This window comes from Pygoscelis adeliae, unplaced genomic scaffold (assembly GCF_000699105.1).
Source record: "Pygoscelis adeliae isolate BGI_AS28 unplaced genomic scaffold, ASM69910v1 Scaffold383, whole genome shotgun sequence".
Classification (NCBI taxonomy): Eukaryota; Metazoa; Chordata; class Aves; order Sphenisciformes; family Spheniscidae; genus Pygoscelis; species Pygoscelis adeliae.
In genome coordinates this window covers 1,875,788-1,900,819 of record NW_008824592.1, presented here as the reverse complement: position 1 = coordinate 1,900,819, position 25,032 = coordinate 1,875,788, and the positions used below count along the sequence as shown (strand labels likewise).

At 36.3% G+C, this 25,032-nt stretch overlaps 1 protein-coding gene across 1 annotated transcript in view; it reads left to right on the top strand.

Moving 5' to 3' along the window:
* The window catches only part of DYNC2H1 (dynein, cytoplasmic 2, heavy chain 1), a 191,267-nt gene that overhangs the window by 16,157 nt on the left and 150,078 nt on the right, over positions 1–25,032 (top strand). Inside the window, 23 exon segments of the mRNA XM_009322273.1 lie at positions 192–319; positions 1,715–1,830; positions 3,069–3,196; positions 7,838–7,987; positions 8,749–8,954; positions 9,853–10,008; positions 10,100–10,214; positions 10,527–10,697; positions 10,884–11,266; positions 12,095–12,227; positions 12,318–12,435; positions 12,604–12,716; positions 12,806–12,925; positions 15,101–15,251; positions 16,777–16,979; positions 17,847–18,029; positions 18,240–18,422; positions 18,581–18,804; positions 19,604–19,719; positions 21,763–21,962; positions 22,622–22,886; positions 23,221–23,428; positions 23,820–23,949. Coding sequence (XP_009320548.1) covers positions 192–319; positions 1,715–1,830; positions 3,069–3,196; positions 7,838–7,987; positions 8,749–8,954; positions 9,853–10,008; positions 10,100–10,214; positions 10,527–10,697; positions 10,884–11,266; positions 12,095–12,227; positions 12,318–12,435; positions 12,604–12,716; positions 12,806–12,925; positions 15,101–15,251; positions 16,777–16,979; positions 17,847–18,029; positions 18,240–18,422; positions 18,581–18,804; positions 19,604–19,719; positions 21,763–21,962; positions 22,622–22,886; positions 23,221–23,428; positions 23,820–23,949 — 3,900 coding nt within the window.

Here is a 25,032-nt window from a genome sequence, read left to right as displayed (position 1 = left end):
TGAATATGTCAAACCATTTTGTACCTCCTGATTTTTGCACTAAGAGAATCTGTAGGTAATTGAAGGAGCGCAACGGGTAAAGAGAATGTAGCTTGAAAACGTTATTAAAGTATTTTAATATTATTGAGAAACAGAGTTTTTTAGTCTGGAAAATATTTCTTTTCCATGAAATCAAAAATAATGTTGAAAAGGAATGGATCGTAATTGGCCAAGTAGATATGGAAACTCTGGTGAAGACACATCTTTCTAGCAAACAGGACTGGGAAAAAAACTTCAAAGCATTAAAAGTGAGAGGGAAAGAAGCAGAACGTCTTCCAAGGTATAGTGTAACTCTATTCTTTTGTTTGAATAACATATTCTATCAGATACTTTAAAGATAATAGTAAAATAGAAATATTCTTTTTATGTGGAGATACAGATAGAATTTCAAGTGGTTTTAAAATATTGATGTACTTTTTAAATGTTTAGATTTTTGTTTTTCACTTTTATTTTTAGACACTTAATTCCCTTTTGTCTGTGCAGCCTTCTCTGAAAACTTTTAATGTCTTCCTTTGATATGATGGGAAACCCCCTCAAAATTCAGGGCGGATTCTGAAATATTACAAAACACGGTGATATTTTAACAATTCATAGAATCATAGAATAGTTTGGGTTGGAAGGAACCTTTAAAGGTCATCTAGTCCAGCCCTCCTGCTGAGGGCAGGGACATCTTCAACTAGATCAGGTTGCTCAGAGTCCCCTCCAACCTGACCTTGAATGTTTCCTTGTAGCCAGGTTCTGTACATGTGGAGTATATGTGGCAGTTTGGAACAGACTTAGTAAATGTTTATACATTAAATAATTCCTGTATTTAAACACTTGATTACCTCTTATAACTTATAGCTTAAGATATGCTAGTGTAGGCTTTTATTCTTACATATATTCATACGGAATTTAGTGTATTGCATGGTTAGAGTTCTCAAATGAAACTGGTGGGAATCATGTTCAGAACAAGTAAAAGAGGTGACATTTCATGCAGGAGAATGGACTGGTAGAACCTGTTGTCTGAGTGATATTCTGAGCAGTAAATAGTTTCATGAGTTCAAGGACAGACTGTGGTGAATAGAAGAGAAATTGGCTGACGTGTCTTATAGCCAGAAACCACATGTGGCTGTGAAGTGCCATGATTTGAAAATAATTGGTGTTGAGGGAGGATACTCAGGAGAGTATCAAATAAGGTAGCCCTTTTCTTAGTGTTCTTTAGGCATCTACTTATAGTCACTGTGAAATATTAGATATGGGGCCTTGATATGACTCACTGTGGCTTTTCTTATGTCCTTAGGACTATTGAAGTCTGGGTTTCTCATGGAAATTAGAGATTTAAAGTCATGACTGTACAAATAAATAAAATATTTTTTTTTTGAGTATAGAAATAGTCCTTTCAAATTTAGTGACATTGGTTATATAAAATCAAGTAATTTTCTATTTGGAGGAGCAGAGCATTAAACCTTAGTCCCCATAAAACTGCATATATATGCCTAGTGTTTATAAATATTTCAATAATATGAGTAATTTTCCCAATAAGTTATGACTTTTATTTGTAGAATTATAAGGGAAATTTTTTCTAATTAGGCTACAAAATCAGGGTAAACTATAGACATGCATAGATCTTAGAGACATTGACACATAAGCATACTACTGAATATTTGCTATTTTTTAATCTTTTGTCTTGAAGCATCATCAGGATAGATTGCTTAACTGTTAATTGCAACCCTGTGAAAACTGTAATTGATGATTTCATCCAGAAGTTGTATGATGTTCTTGTCATTTCTTTGAGAAAATCTATTCAAGGTAAATAACTTTAATGAATAATGTTTTTTTTTTGTTTCTATTGTACTTGCAGACTTTTGTGTTAATATAAATACTCTTTTTATTTAAGAAATATTTTACTCTCGGGCAGTGAGCTGCAGAAATCACAGTGCAGAGAAAGTAATCTGTTACTGATTTTTCACTACAGGCCTAATCTAAGACCCCTTGATGTCCATGTGCATCTTTCACATTCACTTGTTTTGGCCACATCTGTTCCAGATGTAAAAGAATACATATGAACATTATTTTCCTTGTTTCTTTTGTCTGGAGGAATATTTCTTTGACGTTTGAGGGAGGAAAATTTCTTAGACGTTAGAGGGTAATTGAAGGAGGCATCATGAAACGTTGTAACTAAAAAAATTATTAGATTTTTCTTTCACAAATTGAAATACTTCATCAGGAGTCTTAAATAACCTAGGCTTATTCCATAGAGTTACTTGTCACTTAGATTGTCAAAATGCAGAGTGTTAAAGAGTGCAAAATATTTCTCTGTTTTTGGGTGGTCTATCTATATCTGAAACAGGTAGAAAAAAACGGAATAAGGTGTAGATGGTAAGAAATACCATTGCTTTGTGCTTTAAATATAACCATCAGCACAGGAAACACAGAATGGGGGTTGTGCAGAAAGTGAATTATTTCTATAACCTGAAAGATGAATCGTTTCCTGGAAGATGTATTATTTCCTGGAATTGTACAGCTCCTTTCCCAGTGCCAAAAATATCTACCTTGGTTGGAAAAAACAACATTATAGCTTAATCAGGCTTTGGTTTGTGAATCTGTTAAATATTTAAAGCAAGGTGGCTTTAGTTAGTTAGTTTCTTTAAAAAAGAAAACCAAATAAAAAAACACCCAAAAAACCCCAAAACAATTTTAACATCGGTTTTTCTCCATTTACCCAAAAAAGACCTATACAGTTTTTGAAAGTGTATAAATAAATGCCTTAGGTATTTATGTTTAATTCTCAGAAGGGACTCTGATACTGACGGTCTAAATGATACACTGAACACTGGATTACATGTAAAAAACTATATGTAAACACAAACATGCAATTTTTGCTGAAGCAGCATATAAGATTGGGGTCTGCAGTTTTTTAACCAAATACTTTGTGTACATTATCATATCTTATGACAATGTGGTATCACAGTACATTTGTCTGACTTGCATATTTATTACTACAAATATTTTCTCCATAACTTTGTTTTCCACCTTTCTTTATCTAGCTCACTTATATGATGTTTCTTCATTTCTCACTGATGCCATGGAAACATTAGTGGTTAGGCCCCAGACTGTAGACGAAATAGCAGAAGACAATTTAAAATATTTAAACCTGCATGAACAAAAAGAAGGGGTAAGATACTATTTTATCATATCCAGTACAACAGCTATCAAAAAATGTAATTTCTTTCTAATATGGAAACTTACACTTAATGTAACTAGTTTAGAACGTGCAGCGGTCCATGTAGCACAGTATTTTGTCTCCAGCAGTAGAATAAAGTGGCTACCTAGGGAAAAATATAAAAAAGAGGTAGCATATTTGATGCTTTCCCACATTTCTAGCCTCCAACCAGAACCTTTTTGAGTTTTATGTGGTTCCTGAGCATATAGTAACATTCGTCCGATTTCTCTTCCACAACCTCACCTTGTCTCCTCTTGAAAGCAAATACACCTTTCACATCCAAAATATCCTCTGGTAAAGTGTAGGTCGATTACCCATTAAATGAAGGACCCCTCCTTTTTTTCTTTTTTCAGCTGCCCTCTGTTAACTTCATACCATTTAAGTCTTACATTGGAAGAGGTATGGAGCAATCAGTCGCTATTCTTCCTTTTCATGACACATGACTGTACTGTTGTTTGTTGTGTCCAGTATCAGCCATTTCTTTTCTAGATTGAAGAGTTTTAGTTTGCCTAATCTTTTCTTATACATAAGCACACCCATAACTTCGATCATCCTTGTTGCCCTTTGGTAAGTCTTTCCTAGTTTTGCAGTAACTTTTTTCTGTGGGACCAACAAAATTTTGCACAGTTCTTAAGATATGAACAAACCATGGATTTGTATGACGAAATAACAATATTATCTCTTTTATTCTCTTTTTTATCTTTGTGACTCCTAAAATCTGTTTTACTTCCTACTGCTCGGATTAAGCTGGCATTTTTTTAAAACTGGCTGTCATAACCCAAGATATCAATGCTGAACTGCAGTCGTTAGCTCAGAACTCAACTTGTACATGTGAAATTTATTTTTTTACATATATGTCACCTCGTGGTTATCTACTTGAATTTTGTTTGTCACCGGTATTGTCAGTCACTATTTCTTAGAATCACAGAATCATAGAATAGTTTGGGTTGGAAAGGACCTTTAAAGGTCATCTAGTCCAACCCCCCTGCAATGAGCAGGGACATCTTCAACTAGATCAGGTTGCTTAGAGCCCCCTCCAACCTGACCTTGAAGGTTTCCAGGGATGGGGCATCCACCACCTCTCTGGGCAACCTGTGCCAGTGTTTCACCACCCTCAGCGTAAAAAATTTCTTCCTTATATCTAGCCTAAGTCTACCCCCCTTTAGTTTAAAACCATTACCCCTTGTCCTGTTGCAACAGGCCCTGCTAAAAGTTTGTCCCTGTCTTTCTTATAAGCCCCCTCTAAGTATTGAAAGGCCGCAATAAGGTCTCCCCTGAGCCGTCTCTTCTCCAGATTGAACAACCCCAACTCTCTCAGCCTTTCCTCATAGGAGAGGTGTTCCATCAACCTGATCATTTTCGTGACCCTCCTCTGGACCTGCTCCAACAGGTCCGTGTCTTTCTTGTGCTGAGGGCTCTAGAGCTGGACGCAGTACTCTAGATGGGATCTCACCAGAGCAGAGTAGAGGGGCAGAATCACCTCCCTCGACCTGCTGGCCACGCTTCTTTGGATGCAGCCCAGGATACGATTGGCCTTCTGGGCTGTGAGCGCACATTGCTGGCTCATGTCCAGCTTTCCATCCACCAGTACCCCCAAGTCCTTCTTGGCAGGGCTGCTCTCAGTCCCTTCATCCCCCAGCCTGTACTGATACTGGGGTTTGCCCTGACCCAGGTGTGGGACCTTGCCCTTGGCCTTGTTAAACCTCATGAGGTTCACACAGGCCCACTTCTGGAGCTTGTCCAGGTCCCTCTGGATGGCATCCCGTCCCTCTGACGTGTCAACTGCATCACTCAGGGTGGTGGTGGTGTCGTCTGCAAACTTGCAGAGGATGCACTTGATCCCACTGTCTATGTTGTTGATGAAGATATTAAACAGAACTTCTAAGTTCATTCTGCAGTTCTTTACAGGTAAACTGTTTTAATGTCTGGAATAACATAGTATCAGTAAACTTTATCATCTCACAGATTAGTCTCCTTTTCCAAGTCTTTTATAAACAACTTGAGCAGTCCAGCACAGGTACCTACAGAACTCCATGGGTGACCTTCTTCTATTGCAGGAACTAGCCATTTACTCATGTCTCTGTTTTCTTTAATTATCTCTGCAAGGACCTTTGTTCTTATGTCAATGTTACCAGGTTTCCTTAAATGCCTTTGGTGAGGGGTTGTGCTAAAAGCTTTTTGGGAACCTAACTGCAATATATCATTTTGATTTCCTTCATCCATAGCCTTACTGATGCTTTTAAAGAACTCTGGTTCTACAAAATTGTGGAATTCTGCAGAAGCTGTATTAACTCTTCCCAACTGAACAATATTTATCCACAATGGATTCAGTTCTAAATGAATGCATCTGAGTTTATGTGTGTATGTGCAGGTGTCTGCAGTGTGTGTGCTGTTCATATACTCAGCGGAAGTCTGGTTCAGTTGCCTACACGTACAGTTCCAGAGTTATTGAGATACATATCCAACATCCACACAAGACTGGGCAGGTTGAGCGAGGTGATTCTGCCCCTCTACTCTTCTCTGGTGAGACCCCACCTGGAGTACTGTGTCCAGCTCTGGAGCCCTCAGCACAGGAAGGACACGGACCTGTTGGAGCGGGTCCAGAAGAAGGCCACGAAAATGATCAGGGGGATGGAACACCTCTCCTATGAGGAAAGGCTGAGAGAGTTGGGGCTGTTCAATCTGGAGAAGAGAAAGCTTCGGGGACACCTTATTGCAGCCTATCAGTACTTAGAGGGGGCTTATAAGAACTATAGTGATAAACTTTTTAGCGGGGCCTGTTGCAACAGGACAAGGGGGAATGGCTTTAAACTAAAGGGGGGTAGATTTAGACTAGATAGAAGGAAGACATTTTTTACGCTGAGGGTGGTGAAACACTGGCACAGGTTGCCCAGAGAGGTGGTGGATGCCCCATCCCTGGCAGCATTCAAGGTCAGGTTGGAGGGGGCTCTGAGCAACCTGATCTAGTTGAAGATGTCCCTGCTCATTGCAGGGGGGTTGGACTAGATGACCTTTAAAGGTCCCTTCCAACCCAAACTATTCTATGATTCTATGTTAATGCAGATGAGATAGAGCAGGGGATCTCAAGTAATGCTGGACACTGTCATTAAATGAATCGAGACCTTGGTTTCAATGATCTTTGATGATAATGGAGTTTTAGATGCCTACTTAACAAGCCCATGTAGAGACATCTAATTTTAGCTTAATCTTTATCTTGGATACAGTTTGACTGTTTGGCTGGTAACTCATTAAGAACTGCCTTAGGTTGTGTATATGTATTTACATTTTGTAGCAAGTCTCTGGAAGAATCGTTGGATGTTGAAGAGAATTAATTCTCTATAATTTACAAGACAGTATTGCTCCTTAGCGTTAGTGCCTGTTGTTACCTCTTATTTTTTAAAGGAAAACAAGCATAACTGGACATTTTGGTAAATGTGTAAAACTGTGTGTGTTTATTTCAGTTTCTTCTGACTTTTATACTTGAAAAGAGTTGTTGGGTTTTTTTAATTTGGTTGGCTCTTAATATGTGGGCGAATCTTGGGTGGTTTTCTTTCTATTATCAGATGAAAAATATTTGTGCTCTTTTATATGAATATAATTTATGTTTCTTTGAAGTATCTTTGTTCCTGCTTTTTGTTATTCCACATTGTTGTGGTTTAACCCTGGTAGGCACCTAAGCACCATACAGCCACTCACTCACTTCCTAACTCACTTGCACAGCCTCCTCCACCCCTGCTGGGACAGGAGAAGAGGAAAGCAAGAGTAAAAGCAAGAAACCTCATGATTCAAGATCAAAATATTTCAATAAGTGAAGGAAGAGTGGAAGAAAAAAGGGAAAGGAAGGGAAGACAAAGAAAAAGAAAATAAAAAGAAAAGAAGTGGGCAATCGCTCACCACCTCCCATGGATAGACCAATGCCCAGCCAGTTCCCGAGCAAAAGATGTCAATCTGACCTACCTAAATCCCACTCCACCCTGTTTTATTGCTAAGCATGACATTATATGGCATGGAATATCTCTGCCTGGCTGTGTCCCCCCCAACCATTTGTGCACCCCCAATCTATTCACTAGGGGGTGGGGGGGAGGGGAGCAGAATAAGAAACAAAGAAGGCCATGATGGAGTGCAAACACTTTTCAGCAACAGGTGAAACATTAGTGTGTTATCAGCATCGTTTTGGTCAAAAATCTAAAACGTAGCACCATATGAGCCTCTATGAAGAAAATGAACTCCATCCCAGCCAGACCCAGCACACACATATACATATTTACTGAATTCTGTTGCTCTGCTGCTGTTCTTGAATCTATTTGAGTGGATCTCTGCACTATACAGAGGCATTTATCTGTTTCATGGTAAGCATTCACTTCTGTGTATCTCACATCAGGATCAAGATTTAGAATTTCTCTAAATACCTCAGATACTGTTTTTTCCGATGTTTTAATGTTATTCTATAAACAGTACTAAGAACCCGCTATGTATAGACATATAATCTGTGCATACACAACTGATGATTCTTATATATTTGCTTCTAGTTTGGATAAAAAGCATTTGCTGAATTTTTACATGCACACATATTTTTTATCTGTTTGAATTTAGATTTTTCTCCTGTTTCAAGAGGCTGAAGATAAAAACAAACTTTTGCGAACTGTGGCTGGTGCAGGTTTGGACACTATCAGTAACCTAAGAGCTACATGGGATAAATTTGAATTAATGATGGAAAGCCACCAGCTTATGATTACAGAACAGGTAACAATGAAAGATTAATATTTTACCTAAAAATCTTGAAATTACTTTGAGTAAGTCTGGAGAAATATTTTTTCTCAGATTAAATCCATAAATGTTCTCAGTTTAGTGTTAACACCAGCATTACTGAATTGAGGGAGAACCTTTAAAGGAAGAATACTCAAACGGTTTAAACAGTAACTAGGTGAAACTTCTGTTGAACTGATGCTAAAACGAATGCTACATTGTTTTAATTCTGTCTCAAAGAACTTTCTGGAGATGGATATGGCTTAATGAATGCAATGGTTAATGGAGGAAAACAGGGTGACAATTAAAAGATAGCGTTTGTATTACTTTTTCATGTTTTTAGTACCGATGCTTGGGGTTTTTTTTCCACACAACTTCGCTAAACTATGCGCAGTCCTGTAATTTCAGTCCGTAGACAAATTGTTTAACTCATTTGAAGTACTACTGAACATACTACTGAAGATATCAATATGCTATACAAATATAGCAATGTGCTGTAAGATGCAGGCTAAATAGGTTGCATAGGCCAAATAAATAGGTCTCAAATACCAGCATAAGAAAATTAGTACCCCCTTTTTTAAAAAAAACAGAAGAACAAAGATGAACTATTTCTTAAGGTATTATACAAGAAGTTTTTTGATTTTGATCAAGTTGTAGTTATCAAGTTTTGATCACGTTTTCAAGTTGATACCTTGGTTTTGATCATAGTTATAGTTACGAACCATTGAAGGAATTTCATTTTAACTCTTGCTTTACAGATTGAAATGATGAAAGGAAATGTGATTTCACGTATTAATATATATCTTCAAGACCTGGAAAAGTTTAAAGCTCGTTGGGATCAGCTAAAGCCAAGTGATGATGTCATTGAAACAGGTGATCAGGATGTGCTTGAGAAAAGTGCTCAGATCATAAAGGAAAAAAAGAAAGAATTTGATGAACTTGAAACCGTGAAAGAAAAACTCATGTATGTTTATTTCCCTGTATATGTACTCATTAATGTATGGATCTTTTGCAGCAATAGTATCTCAGAAAATGTTAACTAAATTTTATCACAACAAATAATATAAGGAACTTCTTTTATTTATATTACATGTTTTTCATTAGTTTTTCAGGGTCCTTTTTGTTCATTTTATATAACAAGAATTTCTCGAGCTGAGTTTTTCTTGAGTTTTTTGGAATGAAAAATTCAAGAAGTCTCTTAGGCTTTCAAGTAAGGGAGTCTGTACACTAAAGGCTTGATTCTGACTTCTGAAGTTCTTACTGAGAGAAGGTTTGGCGTATTGATCCAAGAGGGGGAGTTATTGCTTCAATCATTTTGTAACTTTAGTGGGCATGAGCTCAGCTCTCCCATTTCTTAACTGTCCTATCTGATAGACTGTTGTGCAAAAGGCAAGGATTTTTCCACTGGGTGCCTACTTTCATTAAGCTCATTACTGCAAATCTTGAGTGGACAGTTTTCTATTTAACTCTTAGCTTGGCCCTTAAATATGATAGTAAATAAAATTAGCATATTCTTTCTGCCTAACAGGAAGAAACAATCAATTTTTTTTTTTCCCAAGCTTTATTTTGGGGGGCACAAAGTAATTAACTTTTCTCATAAATGAGAAAGAAATGAAAGTTTATGGAAAATAATTGTGAATATGGGAGAAGGTCACTGTGTAGGACAGTTATCCCTGGTATTCCTTTATTATTTCTATTTGAGAAGGAGACTATAAGGAAATTGCAGTTGGCAGCAATGTTCTTTAATGAAGCGAATAGCTTTTCCTAAAAGTTGTGTAATTATTTCCATATGATACCATCTCTTAAACCATAAATGTATAATGGAATAATGTAATGTATGATACAATGATCTTTTTATTCAGTGAAGAATGCCATCATTTTAAATTGGAAGAGCCTGACTTCTCATTGTCAAAAGTTGTATGTCAAGATATTAAGAGTTGTGCAGGAGTCTGGGCATGGTATGAAGAGTTTTATCAAGGTTTTCAGGAAAAAGCCAAAGAAGACTGGATTACTTTTAGGTATGATTTTGTTACTTTATTTTTCATGGACATACATGTATGGTTATAGTACTGTCTCGTTATGACCTTTTTACATTTGATTTTCACACAGGAGTAAAACATACCTATTTGAAGAATTTTTGTTTAACTGGCATGACAAAATGAGAAAGATGGAAGAACATACTGTAATGACAGTAAAATTGCAAAAAGAAGTGGACAAATATAAAGTAAGATGCTAATTACAGAAAGTGGTTTAAAACAAAACATGTTTTGGTATTACTGGGTAATATACTTCATTCTGTAGCTCATTTTTCAGTTCTTAAAATAAACTCAGTTACAATTTAACAAAATATTTTGTGATACTGTTTTGAACATTTCACTTACTTTTGAATAAAAAATTAAAAATCCAGGAATTGAAAAAAACGTTCTTCAGTTTAAGAATGTAGTTTTGTTTTGTTTGAATAGCATGTCACTCTGTAATCAAAGAGGTACAATTTTCATGAAGACTAGATGGATTCACATGTGTGTTTTTCCTGTAGATGATAATTCCACTCCTAAAATATATAAGAGGAGAACATCTTTCTGCAGACCATTGGCTGGATCTCTTTCGTCTTCTGGGTCTTCCCCGAGGCACTACACTTGAGGGTTTGTTATTTGGAGATCTGCTAAAAGTGGCGGATGCCATTATAGAAAAAGCAACGGAACTTAAGGTACGAATAATTTGAAATAAAGGTACTATATTTTATTTTATGGCTTATTTTATGTAGTATATCTTGTTCTATATGCATATTTGTATTTTTATTACTATAGAAATAGAATTTGCGTTATATTTTTGAATCAAAAGTTTATTGCAAACTCTGTACTTTCAAATAAAATCTAGTTATGCTTTTAAATAGGATTTGAATTGTCGGGCCCAAGGTGAAGTCACAATCAGAGAAGCATTACGTGAGCTTGAACTCTGGGGAGTTGGAGCTGTCTTTACATTAACAGATTATGAAGATAGCCAAGGCAAGACTATCAGGCTTATTAAAGACTGGAAGGACATAGTCAACCAAGTTGGAGATAATCGCTGTCTTCTACAGTCCCTCAAGGACTCTCCATATTACAAAGGTTTTGAAGATAAAGTCTCCATCTGGGAAAAAAAGCTGGCTGAGCTGGATGAGTATCTGCAGAATTTAAACCAAATTCAAAGGAAATGGGTCTATTTGGAACCGATATTTGGTCGTGGTGCTCTGCCTAAAGAACAGGCTCGTTTTAACAGAGTTGATGAAGACTTTAGGTTAGTGTTATGGAATGTGACTTATTTTTTGTAGTATCTTTGACATGTGTAGGCTAGAACATTCCTCATGGTGAAGATGTATTGAACAACTGGAATATGTGGGCATGGTGTTGTTGGGTTGATGGTTGGACTCGATGATCTTGGAGGTCTCTTCCAACCTTTAATGATTCTATGATTCTATTCTATGTATGGAGATGAAGGTCAGCAACAAGAATTCAGTAGATATAGATGTGTGGCAGTGACATAGATCTGAATAAAGGTGGTAGGTTTCATTTAGTGGGGTAAATATGAAGAAGGGAATCACATGGAACGTCAAAGATCACTAACAAGGCAGGCAACCACAAGATCAATCTTGTCAACAGAAGCAGAGGTGATGTAATTGTTTTTTCAAGAATCATATCTTGTTAAAGACAAGCACTTTGTTCACTAAGCAAGTACACAGACGGACTTTTGGGAGAAACAGACGGTTTATTTGTTCTAAACAAGTCAAGAAGATAAAAAGGAAGGAGACTGTAGAAATATACCATTATCTGTCTTCTTTTGAGTTAAAATGACTTCTTAGAACGAAATAGAAGTCAAGAATTGAATTTTCTTGGTTTTGGGTAAAGAAATTTTAGCAAGAAACAGTTGTTATTAAATTACATTGGAGAGACATTGATGTAAATTCTGAAATGTTTCATCATTAATACTGAAAACTGGAAGTTACATATCAGATATTTATATGACTTCCTTGTGCTTTGATTTTTATTTACATAACTACATGTATATCATATTCAGTTAAAAACTGTAATGGTTGTTTTATGAATTATTCCATTTTTTTCTGTCAAGATCCATTATGTCAGATATCAAGAGTGACAATAGGATAACATCACTGAATGTCCGGACAGGAATAAGAAATACCTTGATTACCATACTTGACCAGCTTCAGAGGTGTCAGAGATCTTTGAATGAGTTTTTGGAGGTACAGCTGACATTAATATAGTTTTCTATAAAGAAAGTCAGTAAGTTTGAATTTAAATTAACAAAACTGATTTATTTTGGTTTTATATAGGAAAAGCGCTCAGCATTTCCAAGATTCTATTTCATTGGAGATGATGACTTATTAGAAATTTTAGGACAGTCCACGAATCCTCTGGTTATCCAGTCTCATCTTAAGAAACTTTTTGCTGGTAATGCATTAATCTTCATTTGTGAAATGTACTTATTTAGAAATAAGGTTCTTCAAAGCTAAATAATCTGTTGCAGACTTTTTTTTCTCTTTTTCCTCTACTAGACACTAAGGAATTAATGTTTGACTTTAACAATATATAACATCATTGCTGTTTTCTGATTACTAGGCATTAATAGTGTGAGCTTTGATGAAGAATTTAAATACATAGTTGCCATGAAGTCTGTAGAAGGAGAAACTGTGCCACTTAGAAATAAAGTTCTTCTGTCAAATGATGTGGAGGTAAGAAAATCACATCCAAGTATAGTTCAAGCATCTTTGAGAAATTATTTTGTAATGTAACTTTTGAGGTTTTTTCATCTCTTTGTCAGGTGTGGCTAAACGGTTTGGCTTTGGAGATGAAGGAGACCCTGAAAAAAATGTTAATTGACTGTGTTGATGCTGGAAAAAAATCACAAGGTTCAATTGATCCATCGCTCTTTCCTTCCCAGGTAGTACTTGATCCAGTAATGCCACTGTGTAGTCTCGTAAAGAAGTATACATATGGATTTGGAAGAAATTAACCTCAAACAAATCCGTTTTATTCATTATAGTATAGAGAAATTCTTAAGAATATGTGTTCTTATAATTCTTTTGTAAACAGTTGAAATTCTCAAGTCTTTCACATGGCACCTGATCTAACATCCATCTATTTATTAAATTTGATGTAAATCTTGATCTTAGTTGGTAGTGAATGTTACATTCAGGGCTGCTAAGACTTAGTAACATAAAAAAGCCCTTTTTCAATCTGATTAAAATACAGTTTCTAAAGCTTAGCTGTATAAGCAGAAATAATCATGAACATTAAATACTTCTATGCAATTTTGACCAGTAGCACAGAGAATCACACAGAATCACAGAATGGTTGTGGTGGGAAGGCACCTCTAGAGATCTGGTCCACCCCACCTGCTCCAGCACGGCCACCTACAGCCGGTTCGCCCAGGACCGTGTCCAGACAGCTTTTGAATGTCTCCAGGAATGGAGACTTCACCACCTCTCTGGGCAACCTGTTCCAGTGCTCACTCACTCTCATAGTAAAAAAGTGTTCCTAATGTTCAGACAGACCCTCCTGTGTTTCAGTTTGTGCCCATGGGCTCTTGTCCAGCCACTGGGCACCTCTGAAAAGAGCCTGGCTCCGTCTTCTTTGCACGCTCCCTTCAGGTATTTATATTCATTGATAAGATCCCCCCCTGAGCCTTCTCTTCTCCAGGCTGAAGAGCCCTAGCTCTCTTAGGCTTTCTTCATACGAGAGATGCTTCAGTCCCTTAATCATCTTTGTGGCCTTTCACTGGACTGTGTCCGGTAAAGCACCTGTCCTTATTGGCTCCTCTATCACTTGGAAGAGGAAGTTGTCATCGACGAACTCCACGAACCTCCTGGATTGCTTATGTCCTGCTGTGTGCCCCTCCAGCAGGTATTGGGGTGGTGGAAGTCCCCTATGAGGACCAGGGCCTGTGAATGTGAGGCTGCTCCTATCTGTAGAGGGCCTGATCCACTTGTTCTTCCTAGTCAGGTGGCCTGTAGCAGACACCCACTATAACATCACCTTGACCTGTCCTCTTTTTAATCCTAACCCATAAGCTCTCAGCTGGCTCCTTATCCATCCCCAGGCAGAGCTCTGTGCACTCCAGCTGCTCTGTCACATAAAAGGCAACTCCCCCTCCTCATCTTCCCTTCCTGTCCTTCCTAATGAGCCTGTATCCTTCCATTGCAACACTCCAGCCATGGGAGCCACCCCACCACATCTCCATGATCCCAGCAAGATCATAGCCCTGCAACTGCACACAGATTTGTAATTCGTTATGTTTATTCCCCATACTGCATGCATTAGTGTACAGGCACTTTAGAGAGGCACCCCAGCATGTTGAGTTTCTGGAGAGGGTTTGGGGGATTTCTCCATGATGGTGCCTTGTAGGCACTTCCTTGCTGACATGCAAGTGCTGGACATGACCCTGCTTAAGCCCCATTTTGTTGATTTTTGTGATCTCTTCCTGTCACATCACTCCATGCCCTTTGCTCAGTGATCCTGTCTCTCGCTCCTTCAAAGCCTTGCTGGTTACTCTCTTCCTCCCCTGGAATGTAGTTAATGTTACAAATCTTCAGATTGGCATAATTGATGGAATTTTTTATTACAGATCTTTCCAGTTCCAAGTTTGACTGAACCTTCATAGCTCAGACAGGGCTTTTCTAGTGAACTTAAAGTTAGAACATAAGTGGAGTATTGGAAACCAGAATGCAAAACACTGTGTTAGCAGATCAGTGACACAAAAAGTCAGAGGTGTTCCTGAGCCTGTTGAGTATGGGCTCATACTACAGTGTGGTAGTTTCCATCTGACACATCATTTAATGGGAAAAGATACTTCAAAAATTTTGATACCACAGGCTGTAGAACAGCTAAGGGACTTGCTGTATTAGATTACATTGCAAGTTTTTGCGAGATTTTATTGGATTTTAAGATGGCTACATTTGTTCTTAAGAGCATAGCAAATGTGTGGCGTTGTTTAAAAATGATACAGTAAAATACTTTAAATATCAGACATAATAAGCAATTATAAATGAATTGAAAAACTTTTTTTCTTTATGTCTCCTGTATTTATAAAATGTAATTTGAACTTTCTCTTCCAAAGATTCTTTCCTTGGCAGAACAAATTCAGTTCACTGAAGATGTTGAAAGTGCTATCAAAGACCATAATCTGCAACAATTAGAATTAGAACTTATGGCTAAACTCGAACATTATACTAGCATTGATACTGGTATAGAAGATACTGGGAGTACAGGTATAAAAACGATCATTAATATATAATTCTTTATAATGACTATGTAGTTGTACAGTATTTAACTTTCTGTTTATTTAAACAGGAAATCATGTAAATCTGTCTTGATTTGAGTTCATAAAGTTAGCCACCTATTACCGCCAAGATTAGTGTATTTAATATTTCAGGGTGAACAGTGGATTTTTATTTAGATTAAAAATGATCTTGCAGCATTTATATATTTGCAAACCTCTTTAATGAATTTTTTAATAACTTTTTATAATTTTTGTTTTATATATTTACTGATAATTTGTCCTCACCTACTGAACTGTACTCTAGTGTTATATTTCATTGGAACTGGCCAAACAGCAGTTGAGGTACATTATGTCATGCCAATATGCTCTGTATAACTGTGTAGGTGATTCTCTTTTTCTATCTTAGATGTATACATCTGCATCTGAACTAATAATTCTTGAGTACCTCTGTAGCAAAACCAATAAACTAGTTATTCTCAAGACATGATTGTTCTGAATCTTACATAGTCCAAATGGATTAGAATAATTATGCCTCTGAGTGTTTATTCCTCTCTTTTGACCAGAGGGGGCGCTTTGAATGACTACCTCAGATGTAAAATTCTATAGTGTAGGTTAGGTGAGATGGCCCTTACCGTACACGTATAAAAAGACTCAATTTGACATGTAGTTGACAATCTTCCACCACATTGGTGTAGCTGCTTACTGTATTAAATTCTAGTTTAGAATTTATGAACTGTTAACATCTGATATATTAATTAGGAATAGGATTCATATCACCTACCTTCAGCGGTCTGTAAGTGTGGTTCTTTATCTAAGCTCCCTTTCTGTGCTCTTTCTATAGCCATTGGAGAAATGTCATCAGTTATAGAAGAGTGTTCATTCCATCTATTGTATAATACATTTAAAGTAACCTTTTAGTTTGGATAATAGGTGTGATTTTGAAGTGAGTTGCCTGATTATCCCCACTTACTTTGGTTTAATTCCCATCATGGAATGGTATAGGAGCACACAAACTGGATTTCTTTCAAATGAAACTAAATTAAAAAATATGTTCTCAGAGTACACTTAATGCACCCAATCTGCTAATGAACATTTATTCCACATCACCCTAATTAATCCGAGTAAAATCTCCAGAGTGCGTGTAGTATGGTTTTCAGATCCTCAGCAGATCAATTAACAGATTGTGCCATGCTGATTACTAGAGTGGACATAGCTGTAGACACTCCTGGAATAAATTGCGTTCCGAAAAAGCCTCTGTCTCTTATTGAGTGTAGAGGCAAACAAAATCAATTCTAAATGACTGAAGTTACATGATGATTCACGTTCTCTGTCAGGATCTCATTTTATGCTGCTTGCTTTAGATAATAAATAATATTTCTATATATAATTGAAATGAGATCTGAATAAAATCTGCTGATAATAGAAAGCAGCACAATGAACTGAGAATGGATAACCTGTATATTCCTTACTACACTGTTGTGATTTTTTTTTTTTTTTTTGGTGGTTATTTGCAGAATCAGGAATCCTTGAGCTCAAGCTTAAAGCTCTGATTCTTGATATCATTCATAACATTGATGTGGTGAAGCAGCTGAATCAAGCTCAGGTTCACAACGTTGAAGACTGGGTTTGGAAGAAGCAGCTGAGATTTTATATGAAAGACCAAAAATGTTATGTTCAGATGGTAGATGCTGAACTCCAATATACTTACGAATATCAGGTGTGGTATTTTTAATTTTTACCTGGTGGCTTTTATATATGTGTCAAACACTTTCTCATTTCACACATGCTGCTGGTTGCCTCCCAACTGTTGCCATTTTTTTTCAACTTTGTTGTGTCCTTAGCATGCTGTTTCATAGAAAATACTAAAAGATAGAATAATCATTTTCATTCTTGATATTGATGAGGTAAATGTAAGTTGTATGGAAAGCAGCTACAGTATCATATAAATATTTTCTAATGTGCTTGCTACTTTTATATATCAGAGTGCAGTTTCATCTGTGTTGACCCCTTTTCTGTAATTCTAAAAAAAATTTTCACAATGCTTTTACATTTGATATAAAATCAGGAAAACTTCATAGCTGTAAACAAATTCATACACTTAATGAGACAGTAATCTTGACCATTATGTTATGTTTTCAAATTAATGATTTATGAATGAAAGTAATGAAATTACATCATCAGTAATTCGGGGAGACTTTATTGCTATCAGTACTTAAAGGGGGCTTATAAAAAAGATGGTGGCAAACATTTTAGCAGGGCCTGTTGCAACAGGACAAGGGGGAATGGCTTTAAACTAAAGGGGGGTAGCTTTAGACTAGACATAAGGAAGAAATTTTTTGTGCTGAGGGTGGTGAAACACTGGCACAGGTTGCCCAGAGAGGTGGTGGATGCCCCATCCCTGGCAACATTCAAGGTCAGGTTGGAGGGGGCTCTGGGCAACCTGATCTAGTTGAAGATGTCCCTGCTCATTGCAGGGGGATTGGACTAGATGACCTTTAGAGGTCCCTTCCAACCCAAACTGTTCTATGATTCTATGATTCTAATTTCTGTCTACCAATCAATATAATTTGTTTTGTTTCTGCAGGGTAATTCCCCTAAACTTGTTTACACACCTTTGACAGATAAGTGTTACCTAACTCTTACTCAGGCTATGAAGATGGGCCTTGGAGGAAATCCCTATGGTCCAGCTGGAACTGGAAAGACAGAATCAGTGAAGGCCTTGGGTGGACTTCTTGGAAGACAAGTATTAGTCTTTAATTGTGATGAGGTGAATATAGTTCTGTACAATTTAGGAAATGGATATCTATGCCCATACTTCATAAGGCAATATTATATTCTAGAAATACTTTTGATAATCTGTCAGTTTCCATTAGAAATTTGTGGGTATTCCCAATGATGTATTTTTAGTAGATGGGAAGACAGTCTTTCATTACTTTCTTGTTACTTGAATTTTGATAGTATTCTTTTTAATTTTAAGGGTATCGATGTGAAGTCGATGGGGCGCATATTTGTAGGCTTAGTGAAGTGTGGTGCCTGGGGCTGTTTTGATGAATTCAATAGACTTGAGGAAGCTGTATTGTCTGCAGTATCCATGCAGATTCAGACAATTCAACATGCACTGAAGAAACATAGTCCTGTATGTGAGATGCTTGGCAAAAAGGTACAGCAAAACTTTCTTTCTTTCTGCTTATAGAAATAGTCTATAAACAATTGGGTCAAACTTAAAAACTGACTACTGTAACTAAACATAGTCCACCCAATATTTCTCAATATTGTTTCATATGACAATATGTTATTACAATGCACTTCTAATGCTAGGTTGAAATGGATCATAATTCTGGAATTTTTATCACTCTGAATCCTGCTGGAAAAGGTTATGGAGGAAGACAAAAACTGCCTGATAACCTCAAACAACTTTTTAGGCCAGTTGCTATGACTCATCCAGACAACGAACTCATTGCAGAAGTGATTTTGTATTCAGAAGGCTTTAAGGATGCTAAAATACTCGGTAGAAAATTAGTGGCTATTTTTAATCTAGCAAGGTAAGGTGTCGTGGTTTTTTTTTCCTTAGTCATGTTACCTTTCTAATTCTCTTCCCTCCTGCTTTTATTTTAGCGTTGATCCTTGTTATCTCACTGCCATCTTGTTTCTTCTCCATCTAGTCTATGCCAAAGCATGACTTTAGGGATACAATCTACGCATGCTTTCTGTTAATTTTCTGTAATATTTTATGACTTGGATATTGCAGAAAGCTATGTATCAGAAACAAAAGTAGACATAAAACTACAGGTTTGGAGTCATCTAAAGTTTTACTTTCAATACAGCTCTTAAATCTGAATGGTATACCATGCATCTCTGTAGGTACTAATTTAACTTATAAAATAAAAACATTGCAATATATTGGGAGGTTCAGGTGTGAAAATAACTGGAATGCAGTTACAATCTCAAGGTGGCAAAGTACTGCTCCTCTATTACACTCACTAAATATGAATCTGAGGATATGAATGCTCACAAGCATTGTGTTGAATTTAGACTCTTGAAGTTGTTGAAATGCAAGTGACTATTTGGTTATAAGTATGCATATTAGAGAGAACAAAGTTCAGAGGTTTTAATTAATGCTGTTAGGGACAATAATAAATACATTAGCTGTGGAATATACTCCCTCTGAAAATTCCGGAGTGTCATTGCTTACATCTCTGAAATGCATTACAGATGGTGCTACAAATACTCACCAGTTTCTCTTTTGCCCAAAACCATATTATGAGCATATTCATTTGCCAAACAAAAATTTCAGGTGCTATCACCTAAATCTTATTATAATATTGCTGTTTTTAAATTTAGGGAGCTTCTGACACCACAGCAGCACTATGATTGGGGTTTACGAGCATTGAAGACTGTTTTGAGAGGCTGTGGCAGTCTTCTTCATCAGCTGAAGAAAAGTGAAGCAAAGCAAGAAAGTAAGGTTGACCATGCCAAACTTTTGATTGTTTAGGATGTTGTACAGCTATCATTCGCTACAGCTTCCTTGTTCACTGGAGTTTTGAGAAGCCATGGCTTGGATCTGGAGGCAATCTAGAAAAGAAAAAAATATCTGTGAAAGTCCTCCTTCATTAGGACATCACAAAAGACTCTTGTCATGTTCTAGATTGAGCTTTTATATGATAAGAATATAGATATAGGACTTTATTCTGGGATGATTTTGAGTGATTCTCAAAGACTTTTGTTTTCACTTGGTTTAGATCAGGAAAGTTGATCCTCTGATGCTGTCATTATTCATCAGTCATTGGACCATTTTTATTCTCTTTGAGGATTGCTAAAATTGTCATATGGCATTAGATTCAGATTGGTAGACAGAGACAAATACAAGGACAAGTAGAAATGATAGAAATGTATTGACTAGACTGGGTCATTGTATTATTTTTTTTAAGCTTTTTTAAATGATTGTTTGTTGTTGTTTAGATATTAAATGAGTAGGAATTAAGAGTGTGGGATGGATAAGCATTTCACATCTTTAGGACACAGCTACTGCTTCTTGTTCACTTAAACAGCATATATCTGTCCAGACTATACTGGAAGTTTTTAGAGACAGCCTTGGTTTACAAATCTTGGCATAACAAATGGTCTGACAACTTTAAAGAATTTGTAATTGACTTTAGTTTGGATCTGCCAAAGGAGGATTGCCAGCAATGTGTTTTAGGGCACATTCCTATCACTGTTCCTTGCTATGACGCTTTAGCTTCATGTTTAGATATGTGAAATTTGCTGAAATTTGTTTGATCTGGCCTAAATTACAATTTTCAATAACCCTGTGAAAGGCAAGATGGATGGATTTAGCTTATGATTTAGACCCAGAAATTTTTCTTTGTGGTTTTTTTTTGTTTGTTTTTTATCTCTCAGCTTGAGAAGCTTAAGATATTGCTAACAAATGCGTTTTCCTGTTTCTTTATGTTTGCTTGTATTGTTGAGTCAAAATCCTTTGACATGTCAAAATGTTGGCCGTGTTCTTAAATGTTGCTTAAATTTTGTATTACTTCCTTTAGTAAAGCAGTTCAACCTTTCTAAATCAAGTTCCTTAATGCCAACATTTTTCCTCTTAACCATTTATTGTGCTATTTAGAAAATTTGCCTGTAGAAGCATTTGCATTTAAGATGTTGTTCAGGATGAAAAACCATGAACTTTTTGCAAATTCTAGAAGGGTATACTAATCGTTAACCTCTGGAACATTTGGGAAAAAGCTGCAGGAAAAAGGGAAGTTAGGGAATGGACACTTTCTGTCCCTTGTGTTGAATTTGGGCTATAGTGCATTCTGGTTTGGGGCGATCATGCATCCAGAAGGAGGGCAGAAACAGGATGATTTTCACTTGTGGTTCCTAGTCCTGCCTTCTGCAAATGTACATGTTTTACATGAGAAAGCAATTTGATTAAAAAAAGCAAAAAAACAGAGATCAGAGCCCTGTGCCTTTCCCATCATGAGTATTTTTCTGGCAGAGTAAAGCTTTCTTGTGGCTGTTTTTGTTCTGGTCCCAAAACACATTTCCATGGTACTTCAGATTGAAGAGGAGTTGTGGAGAGTGTTCATTTCTGGAATATCATAGTTAATTAGGACTCACTTGGGAGGTGTGACTTCAAACTGCCTCTGGCAGAGTAAGGTCTAGAATCCAGGTCCTTAATTTCTTTCATGAGTGCTTTAACAAGTAAGCTATCATGCACTGCCAATCTTAGTTCCACTTTAATCATTAGGCTATTATGTACTATCTGGGCAGCATCATAACCACCTCATACCTGTATAGAATGCATTTGTAAGCATATATGATACTTACAGTAAGGCACTCATCTAACTTCCAAGTACAGTGGTAGATGAACTGGAATGTGGTCTGCGCTGTGATTCCACCTTCAACATCTTAGCAGTATGGGCTCAAGTGCTGATATATTCCAAGGAAAAAAAAAAAACAACAACAAACAGCTTAAACTGATTTGGCTTCTTTGCTTTTATTTCCAGTTAATGAAAGTCACATGGTGGTTCAAGCTCTGCGGCTTAATACCATGTCAAAGCTTACATTTGCAGACTGTGCACGATTTGATGCACTGGTTAAAGATGTATTTCCTGGTATTGACTTTAAAGATGTGGAGTATGCTGAATTAACTACAGCTTTACAAAAAGTCTTTGAAGAAGCAAACTTGGAAATTATAAGCACCCAGGTAAACATCAACTACAGCAACAAAACGAGTTATTCTGAATTAGAACTTACTAATATTACATTCATTTGACTCATTTTTGTTTACTTTTGAAAGAAATCTTGTATTAAACAGTGAGAATAACTAATAGTTAGATTCTAATTACATGTATATAAAAAATAGATGTGTGTGTTTGAAGCATGGTAGATCAGTTGTAATTGAAAGAAAAATAGTGCAAGGAAAATTAAGATGTGAACATGTGACACACAGTTTTGTTCAAGCCACGTACAAACTCCAATGAACATTTTGGACAGTGAAAGAATGAAATATGTGAACATTTGGTTTTATCAAGCAGTTCCGTGTCTCATTTATATTTATTTATTGTAGGGCTGCATGCAGTTTTGTGACTAAAGGTTCATTAATTTCTCAGTAAAAATATGCCCAAAGAGGGCTGATATTTTTATATTAGTAATTTAGTGAAATGCTTCTAACATGCAGAATAAGTTTCTTGATATTCTTTAGTATCGTAATTCTAATTACTTCTGCAAATACCTATTGTTTCAAAAAGTAAAATTATAGAAACAAAGTGACTGCATGCAAAGTAAATTGGAAAAACATTAAAAAAGAACATGATTAATTTAGCTTTACGACTTCACATAGCCATTATCTCTTTTATTATCTAGATCAAGAAGGCTTTGGAATTATATGAACAACTACGTCAAAGAATGGGTGTAGTTATTGTAGGTCCAAGTGGTGCAGGTAAATCAACACTCTGGCGGATGTTAAAGACAGCACTTGGTAAAACTGGCAAAGTAGTGAAACAGTATACTATGAATCCCAAAGCTATGCCTCGACATCAGTTGCTAGGCCATATTGACATGGATACCAGAGAATGGTCTGATGGTGTGCTTACAAATAGTGCTCGACAAGTGGTACGAGAACCCCGAGGTATGTTTGTGAGGGGGTTAAACATCGTTATGCTTAAATTACTGAAATTGTTTATTTTCAGTCGCATTTTTATATTATGTTACTATTTGTGCATAGCATAAGGTAAAAACTTTGTGACAATCATAGTCAAGAACACTGATATGTACTTTCCAAATTTTGTGATAAGAAAGCAAAAATACACATCAGAAGATAAAACATATAAGGAATAACTTTAAAGAGTTTATATTTAAGTTAAAATGAAAGAAGAGTAATAAATAGTGGCAAAATAGCAAGGGGTGATATTCTTTAAATGTTTTTCTTGGGTTTGATTTTTTTTTTGTGTGTCTGGAAATAGATATTACTTCATGGATAATTTGTGATGGTGATATTGATCCTGAATGGATTGAATCTTTGAATTCCGTTTTGGATGACAACAGATTGTTGACTATGCCCAGTGGAGAAAGAATTCAATTTGGCTCAAATGTCAACTTTATATTTGAAACTCATGACCTTAGCTGTGCCTCTCCTGCTACAATATCTCGAATGGGAATGATCTTTCTGAGGTAAGTCACAGGAGTATTACATGCTTTTAAAGTAAGCAAATATACCTACTTTTCTGTTCTTGAAAGATAGTTGAAAGGGGATGGAGCGATTTAATTACTTGCTTACACTTATGAAGCAAATCACTGGAGGAGTTTGCTTTAGGTTGCGTGTCCCTTCTATGCTGTCCTGTTATAACCTTTTGGCTAACATATCTCAGACTTTTTGGAAGAGACATCATGGATTCTTTGTTTGTGTGTGACCCTTAGAAAGCCCAAATATTGGTCAGAAATTCTTGTTTAAGTCTTTCCCTGAACTTTTCCTAGAGTTTTTTTGTTCCCTTTGAACCAGTCTATGTGAAGATGTGGATGCCTTGTATTTGTTTGAATCTTGTTTTGTTTTGCTTTGAGTTAGTGATGAAGATACAGATCTTAATTCTCTGATAAAGTCTTGGCTAAGAAGTCAGCCGGAAGAATGCAGATACAACCTTGAAAATTGGATTGGGAACTATTTTGAAAAGGCTTTAAACTGGGTTGTGAAGAAGGTTAGTAACTGAATACTTAATCAATTTTCAGCTTCTGTTAAGATGATCCATTTATCTAGTTTAACACTGAAGAGATCGTTCATATTAGTTTTTAAATTTTAAGTAAAAAAACATCTCAGTGCTTTTTTGATTGATGTTTTCTTCATAAGATTAATACTGGAACCGTTCTACTCAGTTTCCAAAAACTAATCGCTGTATTTAAAGTTTTGAAACATTTAATATAATTTTAACTAGTTAAAGCCATGTATTTCTGTGAAACTTAATATCTGTCTTTAATTTTCCATACTGGACATTTCTTTATATGTTTTCAAAGACCTAAAAGATCTGAATGTCTAAACTAAAAAATGAAGAAGTGAAGAAATTGTTTTTCCAGATTTAAGTTATTGACTATAACAAAAAAAAAAGGCTAAAATTTGAAAAGTTGCGCAGTGTAGACCAGAGCTTGTAATAGGTTGGGGAGAAATGTAATGCTAAACACCTAAAAAGATTGATAGAAGCATATCTAAAGAAGTAGTCTGATTGTTCAGAATGGTGCTTTTTAACAGCTCCCACTAATCTGTCCTGGATTTAAGTATATAACTTTAGCTCTTTAGGATTCAACTGAAAACCTTAACTGAAAGATGTTTTAATGAGCAAAAGGTAATATGTAATAACAGTATTCCAAAAGGATAGTCCAAAACCTTGTACATTATCTGGATTCTGTACGTACATTCTGGGATGTACATCAAGATAATTGTTCTGCATGTGCTATATTTTCTTAAGTAGTCTGGGTGCTTCCCTGCCTCCCCTTGTTCTGAAGGAGTTGCATTTGCATTGAACAAGTGGCTCATGTTGCACAAAACATTATTTAGGAGAAATCCCCATTGCCGTGGCCAGTAAGCCAGTATTTAGGAGACCTGAATTACCTCCCCTTGAGGAACACATATGGTCCTGTTGTGTTTTTAGTATTATTTCCCCTCTTGCTTCTTTCACCCATGGAGACTTTTAGACTTTTAAAGTATCTTCAGGTGGATACAAAGGAAAAACCATGACACTGATCCTGAGGCTGTAAATCCCCTTTGGTGCTAAAGAGCAAAATACGTA